Source organism: Mustela erminea, chromosome 3, assembly GCF_009829155.1.
Source record: "Mustela erminea isolate mMusErm1 chromosome 3, mMusErm1.Pri, whole genome shotgun sequence".
In the NCBI taxonomy this organism is placed as follows: Eukaryota; Metazoa; Chordata; class Mammalia; order Carnivora; family Mustelidae; genus Mustela; species Mustela erminea.
The window spans coordinates 3,145,590-3,169,569 of record NC_045616.1 but is presented as its reverse complement, the minus strand read 5'-3'; the positions used below and the strand labels follow the sequence as shown (position 1 = coordinate 3,169,569).

Genomic DNA, 23,980 nt, shown 5'->3' with positions numbered 1-23,980 from the left:
TCCTCCAAATATAAATATTTAATATTTTCTGTTTTATCCTGATGGAAAAAAGTGTCCATAGCAGGAAGGATTAAAGAACTGGTCTGAATGGGGGCATTTGCTGGGGCCTAGCATGTCTGTATCCTCATTCCACTCCAGGAAATTCTGCTGGGCATAAACTCCTCAGGAAGTGAATTTTAGGAGCAATCGTGTCTTACACTAGAAGCAGAGTCAAGATGACCACTGCACGCCCAGTCTCCTGACTCCACGTCTGTCATAGATGGTAAGGTAAGAGGAATCGTGTCACAGATGAAGAAATAAGGTCGGAGAATACCAGAGAACAGCTGATTGAACGTGTAGATGTAAGACCCATTCGTTACATTGTAAAAGGAGATTTCCCCTGCTTCGTAGTCAAGAAAGATCCCAATGCAACGAGGCCGGTCCAGGTGGAGGAGAGGCACCGATGGAGAGGCAAGGACCATGTATTCATTCCCTTTCAGCAGCCACATGGCCCAGACCCCATTCTCAGGAGATGGTGTGGTCTCCCCCTTCCTGGGCATGGTCTCCTGACATACACCTAAGCCCCACTCTGCTCTGTCTCCCACCACGACTTCCCAGTAATGCCTCCCCGAGGAGAAGGTCTGCAGACCCAGGATACAGGGCCATGTGTCAAATCGCTCGGGGTTGTTGGGGAGCTCCCTCCACAGCTCTCCATCTTGCACGCTGCGCAGATCGGCGGTCAAGAGAAGGCTGGGGTGCGCGGTGACGGGGTCCAGTTTGACATCAACTGTAGGAAGGATTCGGGGGGGGGGACAGGGAAATGGTCAGAGGAGACTGGTAAAAGCCTAGGAAGAACAATATCTCATATAATAGCCACACCTCTCCTCACTCTTCCCTCTCAAATGAGTACTAAAGAAAGCAAAGTAATATTTGACCCTGGAGGTCACTAGTAGACTTCTCATTGCTACCTCTGCATCATTCAGGATTCATTACTACGCCAGTAAACACACAACTGTCAATGACGTGATGAACCATCAGCGCAATTATTTAGATCCCTGTCACCTACATTCAGAGTACTTGTGTGCTCTTAGGGAGATCTTCTGTATTTACTTATTTTCTTCTCAAAATCACAGGAAAATGTCTTTAATTTGAAACCTACCACTTCCAATGTTATGTCACTCTGGTAGGCAGAATTCTAAGATGGCCCCATGATCTGTAGCCCCTGATGCTACTCTCATGATTATATTTTATGATAAGAACAGTATCTGGGTGGATCTCCTCTAATCCCAAGAGCCCTTAAATCAGAAAGGTCTCTCCAGCTGTCAGGCTGGTGGTAGAACAGGGAGTCAGAGAGATTGGAATCTAATGTGCCCTTGCTGGCTTTGAAGACAGAGGAGACCACATGAGGAGAAAGGCCAGTGACCTCCAGCAGACAGCCAGCAGGGACACGGGGATCTCAGTCCCACAGCTGCCATAACAACATTCTGCTCTTCTGAATAAGCTTGGGAGTGGACCTCTCCCCAGGGTCTGCAGAGGAGCCCAGCCTAGCTGAAACCTTAATATGGATCTTGTGAAAACCAAGCAGAGAAATGAGCTCATCTCACATAAATGTCTGGTCCATGTAACTATGGCCCAATAAATTCAGGTGGATTTAAGTAATGAACTCTGTGGTAATTTGTTACATGATGATAGAAAACCAATACCAATACTGTGAAGTCCCAGGACATGGATGTGACATTTTACTCAGGCACATTAGTAAACCCATTTATGAGTAAAATCTCTGCAGGGAGGAAGGATGGAAAGTAGCCTGTGTCTTCTCTTTAGAAGCATTAAAAATGATAAATTTCATTAATATAGTTTTTTAAAAATATCATAATAATAACAAATTTGTCTGTAAATCCACATCTGTGGGTCTTGTGTTGACATTCCAACCCGAGCGGGTCATGTATGTACTATATCATCCCTACTCACCTGTTTAACCACCCTCAAGCTGACTGGTATCATCCCCACTTTATAGAGGAGGAGACTCAAAGTCAGAGTTCATGTGACCTTCCCAAATCTAGAGGTCATAACAGACTGACAGGTGGGTTTCCATGGAACCGTGTTAGGCCTACTCAATATCTGTTGTCTTTACACATCATGTCCACCCCAGCATATGTCCTTGTTCCATTTATAAGAAAATAAATCTGTGAAATGGTTGTGAATAGGGTCTATCCCCAATAGCTTCCTTTCTCTACCTTTCTCTCTCTCTTTCCTTTTTTTCTATTTCTTTTTTAAAATTAAATTTAATTTAGTTTAATTTTTTCGGTGTTCCAAAATGCGTTTATGCACCACACCCAGTGCTCCATGCAATACGTGCCTTCCTTAATACCCACAACTAAGCTCACCCAACCCCACGCCCCCCTCCCCTCCAAAATCCTCTCTGTTTCCCAGAGGCCATCTGGGATCATCTCCTATACTCAGCTTCTCATCACGCTATAATGGTACTCTAATGGGAATTCCCAAAGACCTCCACACTGGTTAGTAGTCATTGGAGTTCAGCTTAAATTACTTTTCTGCAGCATTCAGTGCTGTTGAGAATCCCTGCATTCTGGAAAACCTCCTTTCTCTTTCCCAAAGACACTGATCATCACACTTTCCTTCCCTCCCTACTCATCACTCCTTCCTGGTCTCCTTGGCGGTTTCCCCCTCTTCTCCCTCCAATAGCTCCAGGACCAGGACTTCTTTCTTTCTCAGCTCCCTCTCAATGTGTTCTGGGCTGGCTTGATCATTGCTTTGATTTAATTCCACTCATTTACTTACTGATTCCAAATGCATGTGTCTACATTTGACCTTTCTCCCAAAACTCTGCATTTGCAGAATCATCTTCTTACCTGACATTAAACTCTGGATTTTTAACATACACCACCACATTGATACATTCAAAACCCAACTCCTTCCTCTGCCACACCTGCAGCTTTAACTGTCTATGTAAAAAACAACTTCTGGCATCATTTCTGACTTGTCTCTTTTTTTCTGACAATGTGCATCTAATCTCCCAGCAGATTTTGGCAGTTCTACCTCTGAATCTGACCAAGATTCTGTCCACACTCCACATTTCAGCCCCTGGGGTAATATTACCATGTTAATCGAACCATCATCATCTCTGACGGAATTATAACAAGAGTTCCTAATGGCTTTGCCCACTGAAAGCCTTGCCCCTTTGAATTTATTCAAATTCAGAGTAAGACTTCCAAAACATTAATCTAGTCATGTTATTCTTGCATTTACTACTTTCCGGGGATTTCCTGTTTTACCAGAAGGTAAATCATCCTGGTCCCAGTGCCCTGCCCAGAGCATCCTATGCTAGCTGGACTTCCCTTGGCCTCTCTGACCCTGCCTTTATGTACTCCTCCCCAGCCACACAGATCTCCTCATCACTCCTGGAATAAATCTTTTGTACTTCTGCCTCAGGCCTGTGCACTCCTTGTTTCTGCTGCTTGAAAGATTTTCCTCCACATCAGATATGTGATGAGTTAGCCCCAAAGTGACTTCCTTGATCATTAAATTCAAAATTAGATGTCTTAACCTGAAAACTTTTGGCCACCCTGACCTTATTTTTTCTCCCATTATTCTGTCAATATTCAAACATTCTGTGCATTTTGCATAATTTACATAAATATGTACAACATGAAAACATGAAGTTATGGATTTGTAGGATTTTTTTGTTATTGCCAGATAATATATTTCAATACTTAGAAAAGTGTGTGGAACAAAATACAGAACATTTATTGAATTGATCCATTAATTATTCGATTCATTAAAAATAGGAATATGAGGACACTGATTATGGGAGTGTAATAAATTTCAAGAAGTCATTTGGTTAATACTTGTTAATCTGCCCATCATTGAATAGGGGGGCTAAAATGGGTTTTCTCATTATGGGTTGAAGTTTCCATCTAAGTAATGAAACCAGTAATTAGTTTGTGTGCAATGTGTGCATTGCACTGTTTTTTCCCATTTGCATACATTGTATATATTTTTCTCATTTGTATACATTAGTATACATTGTATTTCTTTTTCACATTTGTATACATTTTTCAGTGTTTTATAAATAAGGAAATAATTATTCATTGGAATTAGTGTTACTCATATCATAGCTAATAAGCTGGGAACCTCACTTTCAAGCCTATTGTGATAACTAAGTGGAGCTTAAATGGGGGTTAGGGACTCTGCTACCCTTTATGACTTTACACAAATATCCCTGTTCTCTTGCTTCTGAACATGGTGCTCTCTCCGGTTCCCCTTCTAACTTGGCTTGATCATGGGACCCACTGCAGTCCTTAAAATCTTCAGGGAAGCTGTGTGCCACTTTAGTGTGGATGCCCTTAGGACCAGTGCCTAATCCACCCTAACCTGACCCTTTCCAGGGCCACCAGCAACAGAAGGGATGTGGGGCTCTATCTGCATGGGTCCTAGAGGGAGATAAGGTGAAACAAAATTGTCTGCAATCCCTAGTAAACCAGTGACATCATCTAAAAATGGACCTTTGCTAGGCAGCCTGGAGGCTCAGTCTTGGTTTTAGCTCAGGTATGATCTGAGAGTCATGAGATCAAGTCCCACATGAGGTTCCACCCCCAGTGAACAGTCTGCTTGGGTCACTCTCTCCCACTCTCTGTCTTAAATAAATAAATGCAACTTAAAAATCAAAACTAAACTTTGGGTTCTGTGACTGCAGCCTGACCTGCATGGTAGAAACCGTAGAAATCCCTGAACCCTACATAGACATTGCAGTTGTCCCAGCTCAAAGACGCAGCCCACCTTGGAACTTCCTCAACATTTCCCTCATCCCAGGGATGCGACATGTTGTCCTCAGCTCCATGGGGACAGGCTCCAGTTCTGGCTGTGTGACATCCTTACTTCTGAGAAGGTCAGAGAAGTGAAAGTTCTCAGTAGTGTTCATGCACCTGCATCCTTGTCCTCCCTAGCCCAGTCCCTGGTTCAGAAAGGAATATACCTGCTCAAGGCTCCTTTCACACCCTGGAAGGAAAGGGGAAACAGAGGCAGGGGCGAGTTATAGCTGAAGACTGTGTCTGACAGAAACAAACCACCAACCCTGCTTTAGGAATAACCAGACATGGTACAGTATGAACATAAAACTGTAGGAGATGTGAGTGTCTCTCAACAATTTTAAAATCTGTTGGCCTCTACTACAGGGGAGTCAGACCACACCAAGTTTAGGTTAATTCCAATGGTATCAACCACTTTAACTGTTTTCTGAATTGATAATTCTGGCTTTTGGATATATTAGTAAAGAGTTATGTTCTGTAACAAATGTAGAAGGAACTAGGGTAAAAATAGACCTTAAATATCTCCAGAATTTAGTTGGGGACAGAGAATGGTATAGACAAAAAATGTTACTCCCAATGCCTCTGTAAGACCTTAAATATCTCCAGATATTTGCTTGATGGAGAAAGGTATAGCCCAAAAATTTTACTCCCAATGTCTCTGTGAAAAAAAAAAAAATTCCTCTTTCTTTGAACCACCACACCATAGCTATGAACTCATGGGTGAGTTTGTTACCTTATTGGATAAAAAAGGAAGTTACTAATTAATTCCAATGTTTTATCTCAAAGGACATTATTTAAATAAATCACTTGCTTTATATTTTCCTTGTCCCTCTAAAAATAGTCACAGTGTCAGAAAAATTTTGAGAAGGCACAAAAACAGGAATATAATTGCCTTTCCTTTTTATGGGGATGGCAGGCCTTGTTTTTGGCCTCTGCTTCATTTTGGGGGTAAAATGCTGCTTACTGGTACTGAGGAGGAAAGCAAAATGTGGATATAAAAATGAAAATAAATATAGAAAAAAATTTTCCATAAGATTTGTAGTATAATTCTGTTAACAAATTCTTTTTCTCAATGTTGTGTTTTGAAATATAGTAAAAGAAGGTGATGGATGTCATTATGCAAAATATGAAAGTTCTGTGTATATTTACTATTTGAAATTCAGAAATTATTTCCCTTCTGATGCTCAGTTTGTTTGCATGAAAATAAGCCTAGCAACTTTAATAATAAAAATAAAAAATAATAAATATAAGTGTTGCTTATATATATGACTATATAGAAGACAAAATGAGCTATTAAGACAAAATCAATAAAAACATTCTGTAAGTTCATTCCATTAATGAACTGCCCACTATGTAACCTGTAAAGATAGTGAATATGGAGATTTCAGGACAGTTTCAGCGTTGGGAGCTAACTCAAGGTGGAATCTGAGGGTCAGCGGGTGGATGAGGGTGGGGGTACTTCATTCAGAATCTGCCGTGCATCCTATCATGATAATACACATGCATTACCAACGAGGGCTTTCTCAATACACTTGGGATTTTGATGACCTCATGCATGATTAAAAACAAGAATTTTCCTTTTTTCCTGTTTTGTCTCTTTGCTGTACAATCCCTTACAGACTTGGGGCAAATGGCAAGGAGCGTATTTAAGCCCTTCCCACCAAGCAATATGGACAAGCAAATTCATGTTTGCCACAAAATTTAACCGGAAAACATAAAGATGGACAATTTAAGACCTCATTCTTACATTCAGCGACACAGAAAAGGGGTGCCAAAGACTTCTGGAATTGGTTATGCACATTGACAGATTAACTGGGAGATTTTAAACTGTTTTTCAGGCCACATAGCATTGCCTATCCTTATTTTTGTATAACCTTATAGGTTAGATATCAAATTAACTTTATTTTTTAAAAAATATTTCATTTTGGTCTCTAAGATAAAAATAAGATAAGTATAAGAAACATCTTATACAATTCTTGAGAGTCTCCTCTCATTCTGATGCTAAGACTTAGAATTCAGGTGCTTTCCAAACTGATGTCAAGGGTCCTTTTTCCTAAAAGGCATGAAGGTGCAAGTGGATTGTGGTGGCAAGTGTCTGTGTGTCACCATGTTCTCTCACATGGCCCTGGCTTGGCTGAGAGGCCTGGGATCACCTCATGCTGACCCAGCCGCTGAGGGACGAGGGCTCACCTCCAACAGCTCCAGTTCTGGGCGCTGGCTCCTCTCCTCCAGCTCCTGGGCCAGCTCCCTCAGGGCCCTGCTTTGCTGCCCCAGCCGGTTTTTGTTCTCACGGAGTCTCTGCAGGGTGGCTCGCTCCTCCTCCTCCAGCCGCCTCAGCTGCAGCTGCTCCTCCAGGGCCAGAAACCCACGGTACTTTTCAAACTCCAGCCTGAAGCGCTGCCTCTGCATTTCCACTTTCTCCTGGAGTGACACACGGAAGCAGACACCCACCAGGGGTGCTGCAGGTGTGGGCCAGGCAGGGGCGGCAAGGTGCAGAGACCTTGGCACCCTAACTCTGTCCACTCATGAGCTGCCTCTCATCAACAACAGAAAGCAGACACTGCTCTGAGGACACGGGGCCCTCAGGTGGACAGTCTGAGAGACTGCTGGATCTGAGTCCTCATCCTGCGATGGACACGGGGGCAAGACAGTTTTACACACAAGGATTCCCACCATATCTAAATTATGGGGCAAGAGGAGTACAGGGATTAAGATGAAATATCTGTTAAACTGCTGAGCAAAATAAGTATCACAAGGACGTTAACATACATCATAAAAGTAGTCACTAGAATGAGAACAGGGTCAAAACAACTGTATCAGTATGAAGAGAGATTACAGAGACCTGATTTGTAAATATGAAAAAAAAAGGTCTCAGACATTAGAAACTTGAACATTACTTAGTAATATGGCAACTGTGAAACCTTAAAGATTTTACTTATTTATTTGACAGAGAGATAGCATAAGCAGAGGAGGAGGTCAGTGGAAGACTGAGAACCACTATGTGTGTGTATGTGTGTGTGTGTGTGTGTGTGTGTGTGTGTGTGTGTAAATAGGTAAGCGAAAAAGCTGATGGAGTGTAAAAATAAAGAAGATACGTGTATGGATTACTGACAAGAGGCTGAAAGTTCAAATTGTCCTCCTATAGGTAGAATGATCAATATTAGCTATATTTCATATATATATATATATATCTCCTATTAAATATTTATTATGTCATTTTTCCAATGAATACACATACATTTATACACACATGTTTTAAACTAGTAAAGATAGTCTGAGACTCTTCTGTAGGTACTGGAATGGAGCAGTGAGTTATAGTACACTCGAGATCAGTAAAACTATATTTATTATTTGGATTGAGGATGTACTGGTAGAGATAAAGAACACACACAATATAATTTGAGGGGATGTGATGATCCAAGATGACCCAGGTGTTTCCCCACAGCAACCATGTAAATGAAACCAAAGTGTGCAGCAAGGAAGATGCTTGAAGAGTAATTTAATGATGCAGACTGGGATGTGTCAGTAGTCCCAAGGTTCTCTTACCTTCCAAATGACAGTTTTCTTCCCCAGGTTGGCCTCCTGAGTGAAGGTCTCCTCCATCTCCTTCCTTACAAGCCCCAGGGCCATCTGGAGCTTTGCCTGTTTGGAGAGATGTGCTGAGCCCATTATAGATGCCCAAATTCAGTACCTCGTATCAACTATGAATATCAGGAAATGCAAAGCTCAACCAAAACAGGCCCCGGAAAGCACATAAAAATGTTCAGCCTCATCAATGATCAAGTAAAATATGAATATGTTTTTAAATACTAATGCCAGATATAATCAAGGATTTATCAAAACATATGTTCATTGCAGCATTATTTAAAATAGTAGAAGTAACTTATCAAATGTGAAAAATAGGAAAGTGAGAAAGATGAATTTTATATTGACATGATGGTATCAAAATAGAATGCTGCAGAATATTGAATGGCAATAAACATTCACAATTACAAAGTCAATTAAGGTAAGTATATTTTAGAGAGGGGGACAAGATGGTGGGGAAGTAGGAGGAGGCACCTTTTCAACCTGTACCCTAAAGTGAGCTGATTACCTACCAAAGAACTCCAATCACCCATGAAATCAGCCTGAGATCAGAATTATACACGTCTGGATCTCTACAGGGGCAGAAGATGCCAGTGGGCAGGTAAAGCGGAGTGGGGATGGCAGACTGATATCAGAAGATAAACAAAAGGGGGAGGGAGCTACCAGAGGCGACCGGTTGGAAAGTAGTACCCCTAATATGAGCAAGAATGCCCTGGGGACCAGCATTAACTTGGAGACTGGTTGAAAGCAATCCAAAAGAGCAAAGGATCATGGGGGTGGGGGACTGTGGGAATGGGGGCAGCTAAGGACAGGCTTAAGTCCCCTGTTCCAGGACAGCCTCCCGTGGCACTGAGCCAGAGAGAGTGTGGCGGAGAAATCAGGTCTTGGCCCCTGAGCCATCAGCGCGCCCAAGATTGCATGGGGTCTGGCTCCTGTGAGGGGATGGGAGCCACGCCAGATGCCAGATGGCAGAATGCACGAGCCCTGCTACAGAGCCTGAGATGCACCGCCCCTCATCTTCCCCTGAGAGAGGTGCACAAAGACCCACCCAGCGCTCTTAGCCTGGCGCCATTGTTTCAGAATCTGAGACACACGCCCCAACTCTCCCGACAGAGGTGTGCGAAGGCCCAGCATGGTGCTTTCAGACATGCACCCCACTCTCAGAGCCTGAGACCTGCACTCGACCCATAGCCTCCCCCGAGACAGGTGCACACAAGCCGGGCACAAGCCCACACAGAAAGACCAGGCACTCCCAGCCTGGGCCAGCGGAAAAATCTCAGTGTGCGATCACTGCATGGAACCTCTCTGGAAGTCTGGAGCTTCCCAGACAGCTGCCACTGCTGCAGTTTTGGGTACAAGCAGAAGATCCTGCATCCCCAGGGACCACGACTCAGAACCTGCTTTGCCAGTGGCCAAGGGGAAATTTATATGGGCTCTGCAACACTCACAGAAGAACAGACTGAGGCTTCTCTCTGAGAGGGAGGTTAGGGTGCAGTTTGCTTTCCTCTAAACCTATAAAAACCATCAAAAGCGGTCAGGGTGAGAGGGGAAAAAAAAAAAAAGTGAACAAATACAAAAACCTCCAGAGAACAAAAGCCTGAAAAAACCGTATTCCTCGGAGCCCACCCCCTTGACCAGGACTAGAAGACTTAACTCAGGGAACATCATTGAGTGAAAACACATGTGGCAGGCCCCTCCCCCAGAAAAATAACCAGGAAAGAAAAACAAAAAGACGACAAGAGAACAACTACCACTACTTCATAGGACAACATTTATTTTTAATTTGTTCCCACTAATCTGGCTCATTTTTTTTTATGCCAAAAAATATGTTTATTGTAGCAACATTGTTTTTTTTTTAATTAATTTTTTATTTTTTATAAACATATATTTTTATCCCCAGGGGTACAGGTCTGTGAATCACCAGGTTTACACACTTCACAGCACTCACCAAATCACATACCCTCCCCAATGTCCATAATGGCTCATTTTTTTTTATAGATAATTTTTTAACCTATTCGCCATCACAGTGAGCTGTCCAGTACAATCATATTCCATAATAACCTTCTAACCTGAACGTTTTGATACATACACCTGCATTTTTCTTTTGCATTTCTATTTTTAAAATTTCTTTTTTTTAAATTTTAGTTTAGTTTATTCTAGTTTATTCCTTTTTTATTTTTATTTTCTATTATTCATATAGAGTTAAACTTCAAAGTAATCCCCTTTCCCCAATCAACACTACCCCTATAGGTAAACCAATTTTTAATCCCCCTTTATCTTAGGAAAGTTGAGTCCTTTAACAAAGATATCAAGATACATCCAGGAAGAATCAAAACAATCTTCCTCGCCCACACTGAGAATTTATAACCACTCTCCCATCTTTTTCTTCCACCAGTGTTTTTGTGTTTTTATGTTTGTCCTGATAGTATATAAATCTTGCACTTGGGGATCTTTTTGATGAGGTTCTACCTTTATTTGCTTTTATATGTATATATATATATATATATATATATATATATATATATATATGTGTGTGTGTGTGTGTATATATATATATATATATATAATTTTTTTCTCTTGTCATATACTTTTATCAGTCTTTTTGTTTGTTTTTATGTGTATATTTCATAAATCTTACCTTGAGGCCCATTTGGGCTGGACCTTCTCTTTTATCTTCCCTTTCGTTCCTCTCTCTCTCTCTCTTTTTTCTTTTTCTTTTCTTTTTTCTCTTGTTTGGGTGGGGAATCCTGATTGCTCGGAAGTGTTCCAGGGTGCCCCTTGCTGCACCATGGTCAATACATCCAGCTACATCTGTTCAGTCATATCTCACCAAAATGACTAGGAGGAGGAATGCCCAATATAAGAAAAATACAGAGGATGGACCTTTTGAAACAGAGCTAATGGAAATCAACATAGACAATATGTCAGAAAGAGAATTCAGGCTATTAATTATCCAGGCAATAGCTAGGTTGGAGAAAGCCATGGAAGACCAAACGGAATTGATTAAGGCCGAAATGAGTGACCAGAGATGATGTTCACAAGTCAGGGCAGAGCTAAAAGCTACCAGGGATAAGGTTCACAATGCTCTCCATGAGTTCCAATCTAATCTAAATTCTCTCAAAGCTAGGGTAACTGAGATAGAAGATAGAATTAGTGATCTTGAGGACAAACAGAGAGAGAAAGGATCAGGAGGAACCTGGAACAAGCAGCTTAGAAGCCACAAAAACAGAATCAGGGAAATAAATGCTGCCATGAAACAGGATCCAACAGCACATTAAAAAGATTATCCACCATGACCAGGTGGGATTCATCCCTGGGCTACAAGGATGGTTCAACATTTGCAAATCAATCAATGTGATAGAACAAATTAATATGAGAAGAGAGAAGAACCACATGCTCCTCTCAATCGATGCAGAAAAAGCATTTGACAAAATCCTGCATCCGTTCCTGACTAAAATGCTTCAAAGTGTAGGGATAGAGGGAACATTCCTGAACTTCATCAAATCTATCTATGAAAGACCCACAGCAAATATCATCCTCAATGGGAAAAAGCTTGCGTCCTTCCCATTGAGATCAGGAACATGACAAGGATGCGCACCCTCACCACTCTTGTTCAACATAGTGTTAGAAATCCTAGCAACAACAATCAGACAACAAAGAGAAATAAAAGTTATCCAAATTGTAATGAGGAAGTCAAACTCTCTCTCTTTTCAGATGACATGATTCTTTATATGGAAGACCCAAAAGACTCCACTACTACTAGAACTCATACAACAATTCAGCAACGTGGCAGGAAACAAAGTCAATGTACAGAAATCAGTGGCTTTCTTATACACTAATAATGAAAAAACGGAAAGGGAAATTAGAGAATCGATTCCATTTACTATAGCACCAACAACCATAAGATACCTGGGAATAACCTAACCAAAGAGGTAAAGGATCTGTACTCGAGGAAATAAGAACAATAATGAAAGAAATTGAAGAAGACACAAAAAGATGGAAGACCATTCCATGCTCTTGGATCGGAAGAATAAACATTGTTAAAATGTCTATACTGCCTAGAGCAATCTATACTTTTAATGCCATTCCAAACAAAATGCCACCATATTCTTCAAAGAGCGGAACAAATATCCAGAAATTTGGATGGAATCAGAAGAAACCCCGAATCACTAAGGAAATGTTGAAAAACAAAAATAAAGCTGGGGGCATCACATTACCTGATTTCAAGCTTTACTACAAAGCTGTGATCACCAAGACAGCATGGTACTGGCATAAAAACAGACACATAGACCAGTGGAACAGAGTAGAGAGCCCAGATATGGACCCTCAACTCTATGGTCAAATAATCTTCGACAAAACAGGAAAAAATCTACAGTGGAAAAAAGACAGTCTCTTCAATAAATGGTGCTTGGAAAACTGGGCAGCTATATGTAGAAGAATCAAACTCGACCATTCTCTTACAACGGCACAAAGATAAACTCAAAATGGATAAAAGACCTCAACGTGAGACAGGACTCCATCAGAATCCTAGAGGAGAACATAGGCAGTAATCTCTTCGATATCAGCCACAGCAACTTCTTTCAAGATATGTCTCCAAAGGCAAAGGAAACAAAAGCGAAATGAACTTTTGGGACTTCATCAAATCAAAAGCTTCTGCACAGCCAAGGAAACAGTCAAGAACAATGAGGCAACCCAGGGAATGGGAGAAGATATTTGCAAATGACAGTACAGACAAAAGGTTGATATCCAGGATCTATAAAGAACTCCTCAAACTCAACACACACAAAACAGACAATCATATTAAAAAATGGGCAGAAAATATGAATAGACATTTCTCCAATGAAGACATACAAATGGCTTTCAGACACATGAAAAAATACTCATCATCACTAGCCATCAGGGAGATTCAAATTAATACCACATTGAGATATCACCTTACACCAGTTAGAATGGCCAAAATTAGCAAGACTGGTAACAACATGTGTTGGAGGGTATGTGGAGAAAGGGGAACCCTCTTCCACTGTTGGTGGGAATGCAAGTTGGTGCAGCCTCTTTGGAGAACAGTGTGGAGATTCCTCAAGAAATTAAAAATAGAACTTCCCTATGACCCTGCCATTGCACTCCTGGGTATTTACCCCAAAGATACAGAGTTAGTGGAAAGAAGGGCCATCTGTACCCCGGTGTTTATAGCAGCAATGGCCATGGTCGCCAAGCTGTTGAAAGAACCAAGATGCCTTTCAATGGCCAAATGGATAAGGAAGATGTGGTCCATATACACTATGGAGTATTATGCCTCCATCAGAAAGGACAAATAACCAACTTTTGTAGCAACATGGACGGGACTGGAAGAAATTATGCGGAGTGAAATAAGTCAAGCAGAGAGAGTCAATTATCATATGGTTTCACTTCTTTGTGGAGCATAACAAATAGCATGGAGGACATGGGGAGATAGAGAGGAGAAGCAAGTTGGGGGAAATTGGAAGGGGAGGTGAACCATGAGAGACTATGGTCTCTGAAAAACAATCTGAGGTTTTTGAAGGGGCAGGGGGTGGGTGGTCAGGGTACCAGGTGGTGGGTATTATAGAGGGCACGGATTGCATGGAGCACTGGGTGTGGTGCAAAAATAATGAATACTGTTATTCTGAAGAAAAAAAGAATGCAACCACAAAGGAAAAAAAAAAAAAAGAAGAAGAACATGTAGTCGGTATGTACTATGGAGTGATATGCCTCCATCAGAAAGGATGAATACCCAACATTTGTATCAACATGGATGGGACTGGAATTGATTATGCTGAGTGAAATAACTCAAACAGACAAAGTCAATTATCATACCGTTTTGCCTACTTGTGGAGCATAAGGAATAATGTGCAGGGCATTGGGAGTTGGAGAGGAGAAGTGATCTGGAGATTTTTGAGGGGGAGACAAACCATGAGAGACTGTGGACTCTGAGGAACTAACTGGGGGTTTTGGAGGGGAATGGGGGCAATGCTGGGTGAGCCTGGTGGTGCGTATTGTGGAGGGCAGGTATGGCATTGGGAACTGGGTGTGGTGCCTAAACAATGTATTCTGGAACACTGAAAAGAAATTTTTAAAAATGTTTAAAAAAAGCAAGGAGATGAAAAAGATGCGGCTTGTTTGAGGACAACAGTGATTAGGCTAGTTTTGAAGGACTTCATGGTTGGTTGAGACAAGAAGTGTAAAAACAGAACTTAGGGCCTAGGAAGTCTTGACTTAGAGGCCAAGGCATTTAATGGATATTTATTTGCTATTTAGTTAAGGATTACTGAAATATATGGAACGTCTTTAGACATATTACATACAGCCACATTACGTTTAGGTCACTTCTGGTAAAAAGAAAGCAGAAATAGCGTACTTCAAAAGTGTGCCTGGAAAAGACCTAGCAGCTGGATCTTGTAGATGACAACCAAAGTAAGAAAAAAAAAAAAAAAAGAAGAAGGAAAGAAAGAAAGAAAAGCTAAGAGATGTTTCCAGGTATGTCAAGAAGGAAGTTGAGGTGGGCAGTATTCCAAAACCTTGATTTAAAAGGATCAAAGTTAAAATAATAATAATAATAATAATAATAATAATAAAGTTGAGGTAGTCCAATGTTTACAATGTATCTTATTGTGACAATACTTCAGTTAACCACGTAGGTAGAGTGAAGAATTGAAGACCACTACCATCTCCTTTCGGGTAGTGGGTGTTCTAGATATTGGGCATTGAAATGTGATCAGAATATGTCAAAGATGGGGTGCCTGGGTGGCTCAGTGGGTTAAAGCCTCTGCCTTCGGCTCAGGTTATGGTCCCAGGGTCCTGGAATCGAGCCTCAGATTGGGCTCTCTGTTCAGCAGGGAGCCTGCTTCCTCCTATCTCTCTGCCTGCTTCTCTGCCTACTTGTGATTTCTATCTGTCAAATAAATAAATTAAACAAACACAAGATGGCGGGGGAGTAGGAGGAAGCGCCTTTTCAGCCTGTACCCCAAAGTGAGCCGATTACCTACCAAAGAACTCAGATCACCCATGAAATCAGCCTGAGATCAGAATTATACGCGTCTGGATCTCTACAGGGGCAGAAGACGCCAGTGGGCAGGTCAAGCGGAGTGGGAATGGAGGACTGATATTGGAAGATAAACAAAAGGGGGAGGGAGCCACCTGAGGTGACCGGTTGGAAAGTAATACCCCAATACGAGTGAGAGTGCCCTGCGTCTGGGGACCAGCATTAACTTGGAGACTGGTTGAAAGCACTCCAAAAGAGCAAAGGATTGAGGGGGGAAATTGTGGGAATCGGGGCGGCTAGGGTCAGGGGCTTAAGTCCCCGGTCCCAGGACAGGCTCCCCTGGTGCTGAGGCAGAGAGAGTGCGGGGGAGAAACCAGGTCTTGGTCCCTAAGCTGCCAGCGCGCCAGAGAATGCGTGGGTTCTGGCTCCTGTGAGGGGATGGGAGTCACGCCGGTGGGCAGAACGCGTGAGCCCTGCTACAAAGCCTGAGATATGCGCGCACATTCCTCATGCTCCACTGAGAGAGTTACAAACGCCTGGCCGGCGCTCTTGGACCTGCGACATTGTTTCAAAGCCTAAGCGGCGCACCCCAAACTCTCCCCTGACAGAGGTGCGCAAAAGCCCAGCCTGGTGCTTACGGACCAGCGCCCCGTTCTCAGTGCCCAAGACGCGCGCCGCCTCTGAAAGAGGTGCGCGCAAGCCAGGGACTCCCAGCCAGAGCCAGCGGCAAAATCTCAGTGTGCAATTGCTGCTTGGAACCTCTCTGGCATTCGGGAGCTCCCAGACAGCTGCCATTGCCTTGGCTTTGGGTACAGGCAAAAGATTCTGCATCTCCAGCGTCCGCAACTTGGAACCTGCTCTGCCAGCGGCCAAGGGGGAACTTATTTAGGCTCTGTACCCAGACTGAGGCTTCTCTCTGAGAGGAAGATCAGGGTGCGGTTGGTTTTCCTCTAAAACTACAAAAACCATCAAAGGCGGTCAAGGTGAGAGAAAAAAAAAAGTGAACAAGCATAAAACCCGCCAGAGAACAAAAGGCTGAAAAAACCAGTTTCCTCAGAGCCCACCCCCTTGAGGGGGGCAGGAGGACTTAACTCAGGAAACATCACTGACAGACAACCCACGTGACAGGCCCCTCCCCCAGAAAACAAACCAAGAAAGAAAAAAAAAGAGAGAGAAAAAAAAAAAGGCCTACAGGAGAACAACCACTACTTCATAGGAAAACTTGTATTGTTTACTCATTCCCACTATTCCGGTTCATTATTATTATTATTATTTTTTTTTTTTTACATAGGTAATTTTTTTAACCTATTTACCATCACAGCGAGTTGTACAGTACATCAAATTCCATAATACCTTTCTAACCAGAACTTTTTGATACATACGCCTATGTTTTTCTTTTGCATTTTTATTTTTTGAATTCCTTTTTTTAAATTTTAGTTTATTAGTCTAGTTTATTCGTTTTTATTTTTATCCTCTAATATTCATATAGAATATGAATTTCCCCAATCAATACTACCTCTATAGGTAAACCAATTTTTAATCCCCTTTATCTTAGGAAAGTTGAGTCCTTTTTTTTTTTTTTTTTTTTTTTTTAAAGATTTTATTTATTTATTTGACAGAGAGAGATCACAAGTAGGCAGAGAGGCAGGCAGAGAGAGAGAGGAGGAAGCAGGCTCCCTGCTGAGCAGAGAGCCCGATGCGGGACTCGATCCCAGGACCCTGAGATCATGACCTGAGCCGAAGGCAGCGGCTTAACCCACTGAGCCACCCAGGCGCCCAGGAAAGTTGAGTCCTTTAACAAAGATATAAAGATACATCCAGGAAAAATCAAAACAACCTTCCTCGCACACACTGAGAATTTATAAGAACTCTCCCATCTTCTTCCAGCAGTGTTTCTGTGTTTTTTGTGTTTGTCCTGATAGCATATAAATTTTACACTTGGGGTTCTTTTTGACGAGGTTCTTTCTTTATTTGCATATATATATATATTTTTTTCTCTTGTCATATACTTGTATCAGTCTTTTTATCTCTTTTTGTTTGTCTACTTCATAAACCTTACCTTGGGGACCATCTAGGCTGAACCTTCTTTTTCATCTTCCCTTTCTTTCCTGTCTCTCTCTCTCTCTCTTTTTTTTCTTCTTTTCTTTTTTTTTTTCTTTTTCTCTTCTTTTGTCTCTAATTTGGGTGAGGAATCCTGATGGCTCATAAGTGTTCCAGGGTGCACCTTGACTGCACAACAGTTGATACATCCAGCTACATCTGTTAAGTCATCTCCCACCAAAATGACTAGGAAGAGGAATGCCCAACAGAAGAAAAATACAGAGGATGGACCTTCTGCAACAGAGCTAACGGATATCCACATAGACAATATGTCAGAAAGAGAATTCAGGCTAACAATTATCCAGGCAATAGCTAGGTTGGAGAAAGCCATGGTTGACCAAACAGAATTGATTAGGGCTGAACTGAAAGCCACCAGACAGGATATTCACAATGTTAGGGCGGAGCTTAAAGATACCAGGGAGGAGGTTCACAATGCTCTCAATGAGTTCCAATCTAATCTAAACTCTCTATAAGCTAGGGTAACTGAGACAGAAGATAGAATTAGTGATCTGGAAGACAAACAGATAGAGAGAAAGGATCAGGAGGAAGTCTGGAACAAACAGCTTAGAAACCATGAAAACAGAATCAGGGAAATAAATGCTGCCATGAAGCATTCCAATGTCAGAATTATTGGATTCCCTGAAGGGGAGGAGAAAGAAAGAAGTCTAGAAGATATAGTGGAACAAGTCCTTCATGAAAATTTTCTCAAACTCGCGAATGGAACCAGTGTTCATGTACTAGAAGCTGAATGGTCTCCACCCAAAATTTTACATTCCAAAAAATCATCACGACACCTGATAGTCAAATTGAGGAATTATAATTGTAGGCATAATCTATTGAAAGCCACCAGGGCAAAGAGACTCCTTACTTACAGAGAGAAGCCCATCAGAATAACGTCAGACAGAAAGGGTTGGCAAGATATATTCAGGGTACTAAATGAGAAGAACATGCAGCCAAGAATACTTTATCCAGCAAGACTGACATTCAAAATGGATGGAGAGATAAAGAGTTTTCAAGACCGGCAAGGCTTAAAAGACTATGCAATCACCAATCCGACTCTGCAGGAAATATTATGGGGGGTCCTATAAAAGAGGAAAAATCCCAAGAATAGCATTGAACAGAAATATAGAGACAGTCTACAGAAAGAAAGACTTCAAAGGTAACTCGATGTCAATAAAAACGTATCTATCAATAATCACTCTCAATGTGAATGGCCTAAATGCACCCATAAAATGGCACAGGGTTACAGATTGGATAAAACGACAGGACCCATCCATATGTTGTCTATAAGAGACCCATTTTGAACCTAAAGATACACCCAGACTGAAAGTGAAGGGATGGAGAAGCATCTTTCATGTCAATGGGCCTCAAAAGAAGGCCTGCATAGCGATTCTCATATCAGATAAATTAGACTTCAAACTAAAGACTGCAGTCAGACATACAGAAGGACACTACATAATCCTTAAAGGGACTGTACACCAAGATGATCTAACAATTGTAAATGTCTATGCTCCCAATATGGGAGCAGCCATGTACTTAAGAAAACTGTTAATCAAGATAAAGAGTCATATCAATTCATATCAATATGAATACACTAATCATAGGAGATCTTAACACGGCTTTCTCAGAATTAGACAGATCATTGAAGCATAAAATCAATAAAGAAACAAGAGCATTGAATGACACATTGGACCAGATGGACCTCATAGATATATACAGAACATTCCACCCTAAAACAACAGAATACTCATTCTTCTCAAGTGCACACGGAACCTTCTCCAGAATAGACCACATACTGGGTCAAAAATCAGGACTCAACTGATACCAAAAGACTGAGATGATTCTCTGCATATTCTCAGATCACAATGCTTTGAAACTGGAGCACAATCACAAGGAAAAGTTCAGAAGGAACTCAAATACCTGGAAGCTAAAGACCACCTTGCTTAAGAATGCTTGGATCAACCAGGAGATCAAAGAAGAACTGAAACAATTCATGGAAACCAATGAGAATGAAGACACTTCAGTCCAAAACCTATGGGATACAGCAAAGGCGGTCCTAAGGGGAAAATACATAGCCATCCAAGCCTCCCTCAAAAAAATTGAAAAATCCAGAACACACCAGCTGTCTATACACCTTAAAGAACTGGGGAATCAACAACAAATCAAACCAACTCCACACATAAGAAGGGAAATCATCAAGATTTGAGCTGAGATCAATGAGGTAGAAACCAGAGATACAGTAGAACGTATCACTGAAACTAGAAGCTGTTTTATTGAAAGAATCAATAAGATCGATAAACCATTGTCCACACTAATCCAAAGAAAAAGAGAGAAAGCCCAAATTCATAAAATTATTAATGAAAAGGGAGAGATCACAACAAACACCAAGGAAGTAGAAACAATCATCAGAAGTTATTATCAACAGTTATATGGCAATAAGCTTAGAAATCTAGATGAAATGGATGCATTCCTAGAAAACTATAAACTCCCAAAATTGAACCAGGAAGAAATCAACAACATGAATAGTCCAATATCTAATAACGAGATTGAAGCAGTGATCAAAAACCTCCCAAAAAACTAGAGCCCAGGACCTGACGGATTCCGTGGGAATTCTACCAAACCTTCAAAGAAGAAATAACACCTATTATCCTGGACCTGTTTCAAAAAATTGAAGCAGAAGGAAAACTTCCAGCCTCTTTCTATGAAGCCAGCATTACCCTGATCCCCAAACCAGGCAAAGACCCTACCAAAAAGGGGAATTTTACACCAATATCACTGATGAATATGGATGCTAAGATTTTCAACAAGATCCTAGCCAACAGGATCGAACAGCACATTAAAAAGATTATCCACCATGATCAGGTGGGATTCATCCCTGGGCTACAAGGATGGTTCAAGATTCGCAAATCAATCAATGTGATACAACAAATTAATATGAGAAGAGAGAAGAACCACATGGTCCTCTCAATTGATGCAGAAAAAGCCTTTGACAAAATCCAGCATCCATTCCTGATTAAAACGCTTCAAAGTATAGGGATAGAGGGAACATTCCTGAACTTCATCAAATCTATCTATGAAAGACCCACAGCAAATATCATCCTCAATGGGAAAAAGCTTGCAAACTTCCCGTTGAGATCAGGAACAAGACAAGGATGCCCACTTTCATCAATCTTGTTCAACATAGTATTAGAACTCCTAGCAACAGTAATCAGACAAATTGGTAATGAAGAGGTCAAACTCTCTCTCTTCGCAGATGACATGATTCTTTATATGGAAAACCCAAAAGACTCCACCCCAAACTACTAGTACTCATACAGCAATTCAGCAACGTGGCAGGATACAAAGTCAATGTGCAGAAATTTGTGGCTTTCTTATACACTAACAATGAAAATACAGAAAGGGAAATTAGAGAATTGATTCCCTTTACTATAGCACCAAGAACCATAAAATACTTGGGAGTAAACCTAACCAAAAGGTAAAGGATCTATACTCGAGGAACTACAGAAAACTCTGAAAGAAATTGAAGAAGACACAAATAGATGGAAGACGATTCCATGCTCTTGGATCGGAAGAATAAACGTTGTTAAAATGTCTATACTTCCTAGAGCAATCTATGCTTTTAATGCCATTCTGATCAAAATTCCACCGGTATTCTTCAAAGAGCTGTAGCACATAATCCTAAAATTTGTATGGAATCAGAAGAGACCCCGAATCGCTAAGGAAATGTTGAAAAACAAAAATAAAGCTGGGGGCATCACGTTACCTGATTTCAAGCTTTACTACAAAGCTGTGATCACCAGGACAGCATGGTACTGGCATAAAAACAGACACATAGACCAGTGGAACAGAGTAGAGAGCCCATATATGGACCTTCAACTCTATGGTCAATTAATCTTCGACAAAACAGGAAAATATACACAATGGAAAAAAAGACAGTCTCTTCAATAAATGGTGCTGTGAAAACTGGACAGCTATATGTAGAAGAATGAAACTCGACCATTCTCTTACACCGTACACAAAGATAAACTCAAAATGGATAAAAGACCTCAATATGAGACAGGAATCCATCAGAATCCTAGAGGAGAACATAGGCAGTAATTTCTTCGATATCAGCCACAGCAACTTCTTTCAAGATATGTCTCCAAAGGCAAAGGAAACAAAAGCGAAAATAAACTTTTGGGACTTCATCAAAATCAAAAGCTTCTGCACAGCAAAGGAAACAGTCAAAAAAACAAAGAGGCAACCCAGGGAATGGGAGAAGATATTTGCAAATGACAGTACAGAGAAAAGGTTGATATCCAGGATCTATAAAGAACTCCTCAAACTCAACACACATGAAACAGGCAAACATATTAAAAAATGGGAAGAAGATATGAACAGACACTTCTCCAATGAAGACATACAAATGGCTATCAGACACATGAAAAAATGTTCATCATCATTAGCCCTCAGGGAGATTAAAATTAAAACCACATTGAGATGTCACCTTACACTAGTTAGAACGACCAAAATTAACAAAACAGGAAACAACATGTGTTGGAGAGTATGTGGAGAAAAGGGGAACCCTCTTACACTGTTGGTGGGAATGCAAGTTGGTGCAGCCTCTTTGGAGAACAGTGTGGAGATTCCTCAAGAAATTAAAAATAGAGCTTCCCTATGACCCTGCAATTGCACTCCTGCATATTTGCCCCAAGGATACAGATGTCATGAAAAGAAGGGCCATCTTTACCCCAATGTTTATAGCATCAATGGCCACAGTTGCCAAACTGTGAATAGAACCAAGATGCCCTTCAACGGACGAATGGATAAGGAAGATGTGGTCCATATACATTATGGAGTATTATGCCTCCATCAGAAAGGATAAATACTCAACTTTTGTATCAACATGGACCGGACTGGAAGAGATTATGTTGAGTAAAATAAGTCAAGCAGAGAGAGTCAATTATCATATGGTTTCACTTATTTGTGGATCATAACAAATATGATGGAGGAGAAGGGTTGTTAGAGTGGAGAAGGGAGTTGGGGTAAATTGGAAGGGGAGGTGAATCACGAGAGACTATGGACTCTGAAAAACAATCTGAGGGGTTTGAAGTGGCGGGCGGATGGGAGGTTGGGGTACCAGGTGGTGGGTATTATAGAGGGCACGGATTGCATGGAGCACTGGGTGTGGTGAAAAAATAATGAATACTGTTTTTCTGAAAATAAATAAATTGAAAAAAAAATTAAACAAACAAAAAAAGAATATGTCAAAGAGCTTTTGAAGTGCACCAGTATGGGGTATTCTTTTAGAGTTTCACAGATGCCCCTTCTGGTGCCAACTCCTCCAATACGAGTTCCCTCTTCATTGAGGTTGCTCATGTTTTCAGTCCTGGAATGCGTGTTGAGTGGACTTAGCTCCTGGAATCTTTACTTCAGGGGACACATTCTACTGCAGGCCTTACAGGAGATAAGAGCTGTCACTGGGAAGATGCTAGTGTGCGGAACCCAGGGTTGTTTTGGTGACAGTTTTAACTAACATAGAGCTAAGCACTATGGAAAACAGGACATTATTTGACCAGTTTAGGAGGCACTGGCAGTAAAGATGGACAACTGTAACCCAGACCACACTGGAAAGCCTGCCCCCACTCCAGGCACTGACAAGTCCGGCCTCCCACAGTAGAGTCTGGGATCGGAATGTCAGCATCGCAGAGAACAAAGCCAGGATGGCAGCCAAGGGCTGCGGAAGGGAAGGCTTCATGGACAGGGGACCCTCTCCAGTGATCTAGTCAGGTGAAGCGGTGCATTCGAGCTCCTGAACAGTGGTCCCAGGGGGGTCACCATAGGGCCAGGCAAGGAGGCCCAGCTTGCACTGAGCTGGGAGGGAGAGCGGAGCTGGGAGGAGTCATTCAGGTCAGGATGCTTTCCTCTGGGTTTGCCCCTAAAGCATGGCCCTTGCCGCTCCCATTGGGGTTTCTGCACCTGTGCCCTGCAGAGAGCACAAGGCTCTCACCTGGTAATCCCTGGTGGCCTCCTGTACCTTGCCCTGCAGAGCCCGAGTTCTCACCTGGTAACCCCTGGCAGCCTCCTGCAGCGGCACGGTGCAGTGGTCCCTGTGCTCCAGGGTGGTCTCACAGACCCAGCACAGGGCCTCCTCGTCGTCCTCACAGAAGAGGGTCAAGTCCTCGCCGTGTCGCGCACACTGGTGCATGCCCACGGGCCCCGTGCACAGCCCTAGCTGCCGCACGCCATCCACCAGGCTGGCCAGCTGCCGGTTGGGCCGCAAGCTGTCCAGCCCGAAAGGGCCGCGGCACTGAGGGCAGGTGTACAGTCCGCCCTGTGTGCTGGTGGACTTCTCGCAGAACTCGCAGATGCACCTGCGGCAGAAGCTGTGGCCGCAGGCCACGCTGACCGGGTCCTGCAGAAAGTCCAGGCACACAGGGCAGCGGGCCTCATCACGCAGCCGCTCCCCAGGTGCCCCGGAGGCCATGGCCGCCTGCTAATGCAGCGCGGC

General features: G+C 42.2%; 1 protein-coding gene across 1 annotated transcript; it reads right to left on the bottom strand.

The window, feature by feature from the left end:
• TRIM58 (tripartite motif containing 58) lies at window positions 1–23,980 on the bottom strand. Its single transcript, XM_032335057.1, has 6 exons — window positions 23,534–23,980; window positions 8,355–8,450; window positions 6,999–7,229; window positions 4,976–4,998; window positions 4,780–4,880; window positions 1–766 (listed from the first exon to the last, which is right to left on the bottom strand). The coding sequence occupies exons 1-6, from the start codon at window positions 23,954–23,956 to the stop codon at window positions 177–179; spliced, it is 1,464 nt and encodes a 487-aa protein (XP_032190948.1). The 5' UTR covers window positions 23,957–23,980; the 3' UTR covers window positions 1–176.

Bases quoted from the DNA above. Each gene is read 5' to 3' on its own strand.
- TRIM58 (XM_032335057.1), bottom strand. From the start codon at position 23,956: ATGGCCTCCGGGGCACCTGGGGAGCGGCTGCGTGATGAGGCCCGCTGC. The intron at 8,451-23,533 runs GTGAGAACTCGG...CTCTCCAAACAG, and splicing joins AGGCTGCCAGGGGTTACCAG to GCAAAGCTCCAGATGGCCCT. The intron at 4,999-6,998 runs GTGAGCCCTCGT...CTTTCCTTCCAG, and splicing joins CAGAACTGGAGCTGTTGGAG to GGTGTGAAAGGAGCCTTGAG.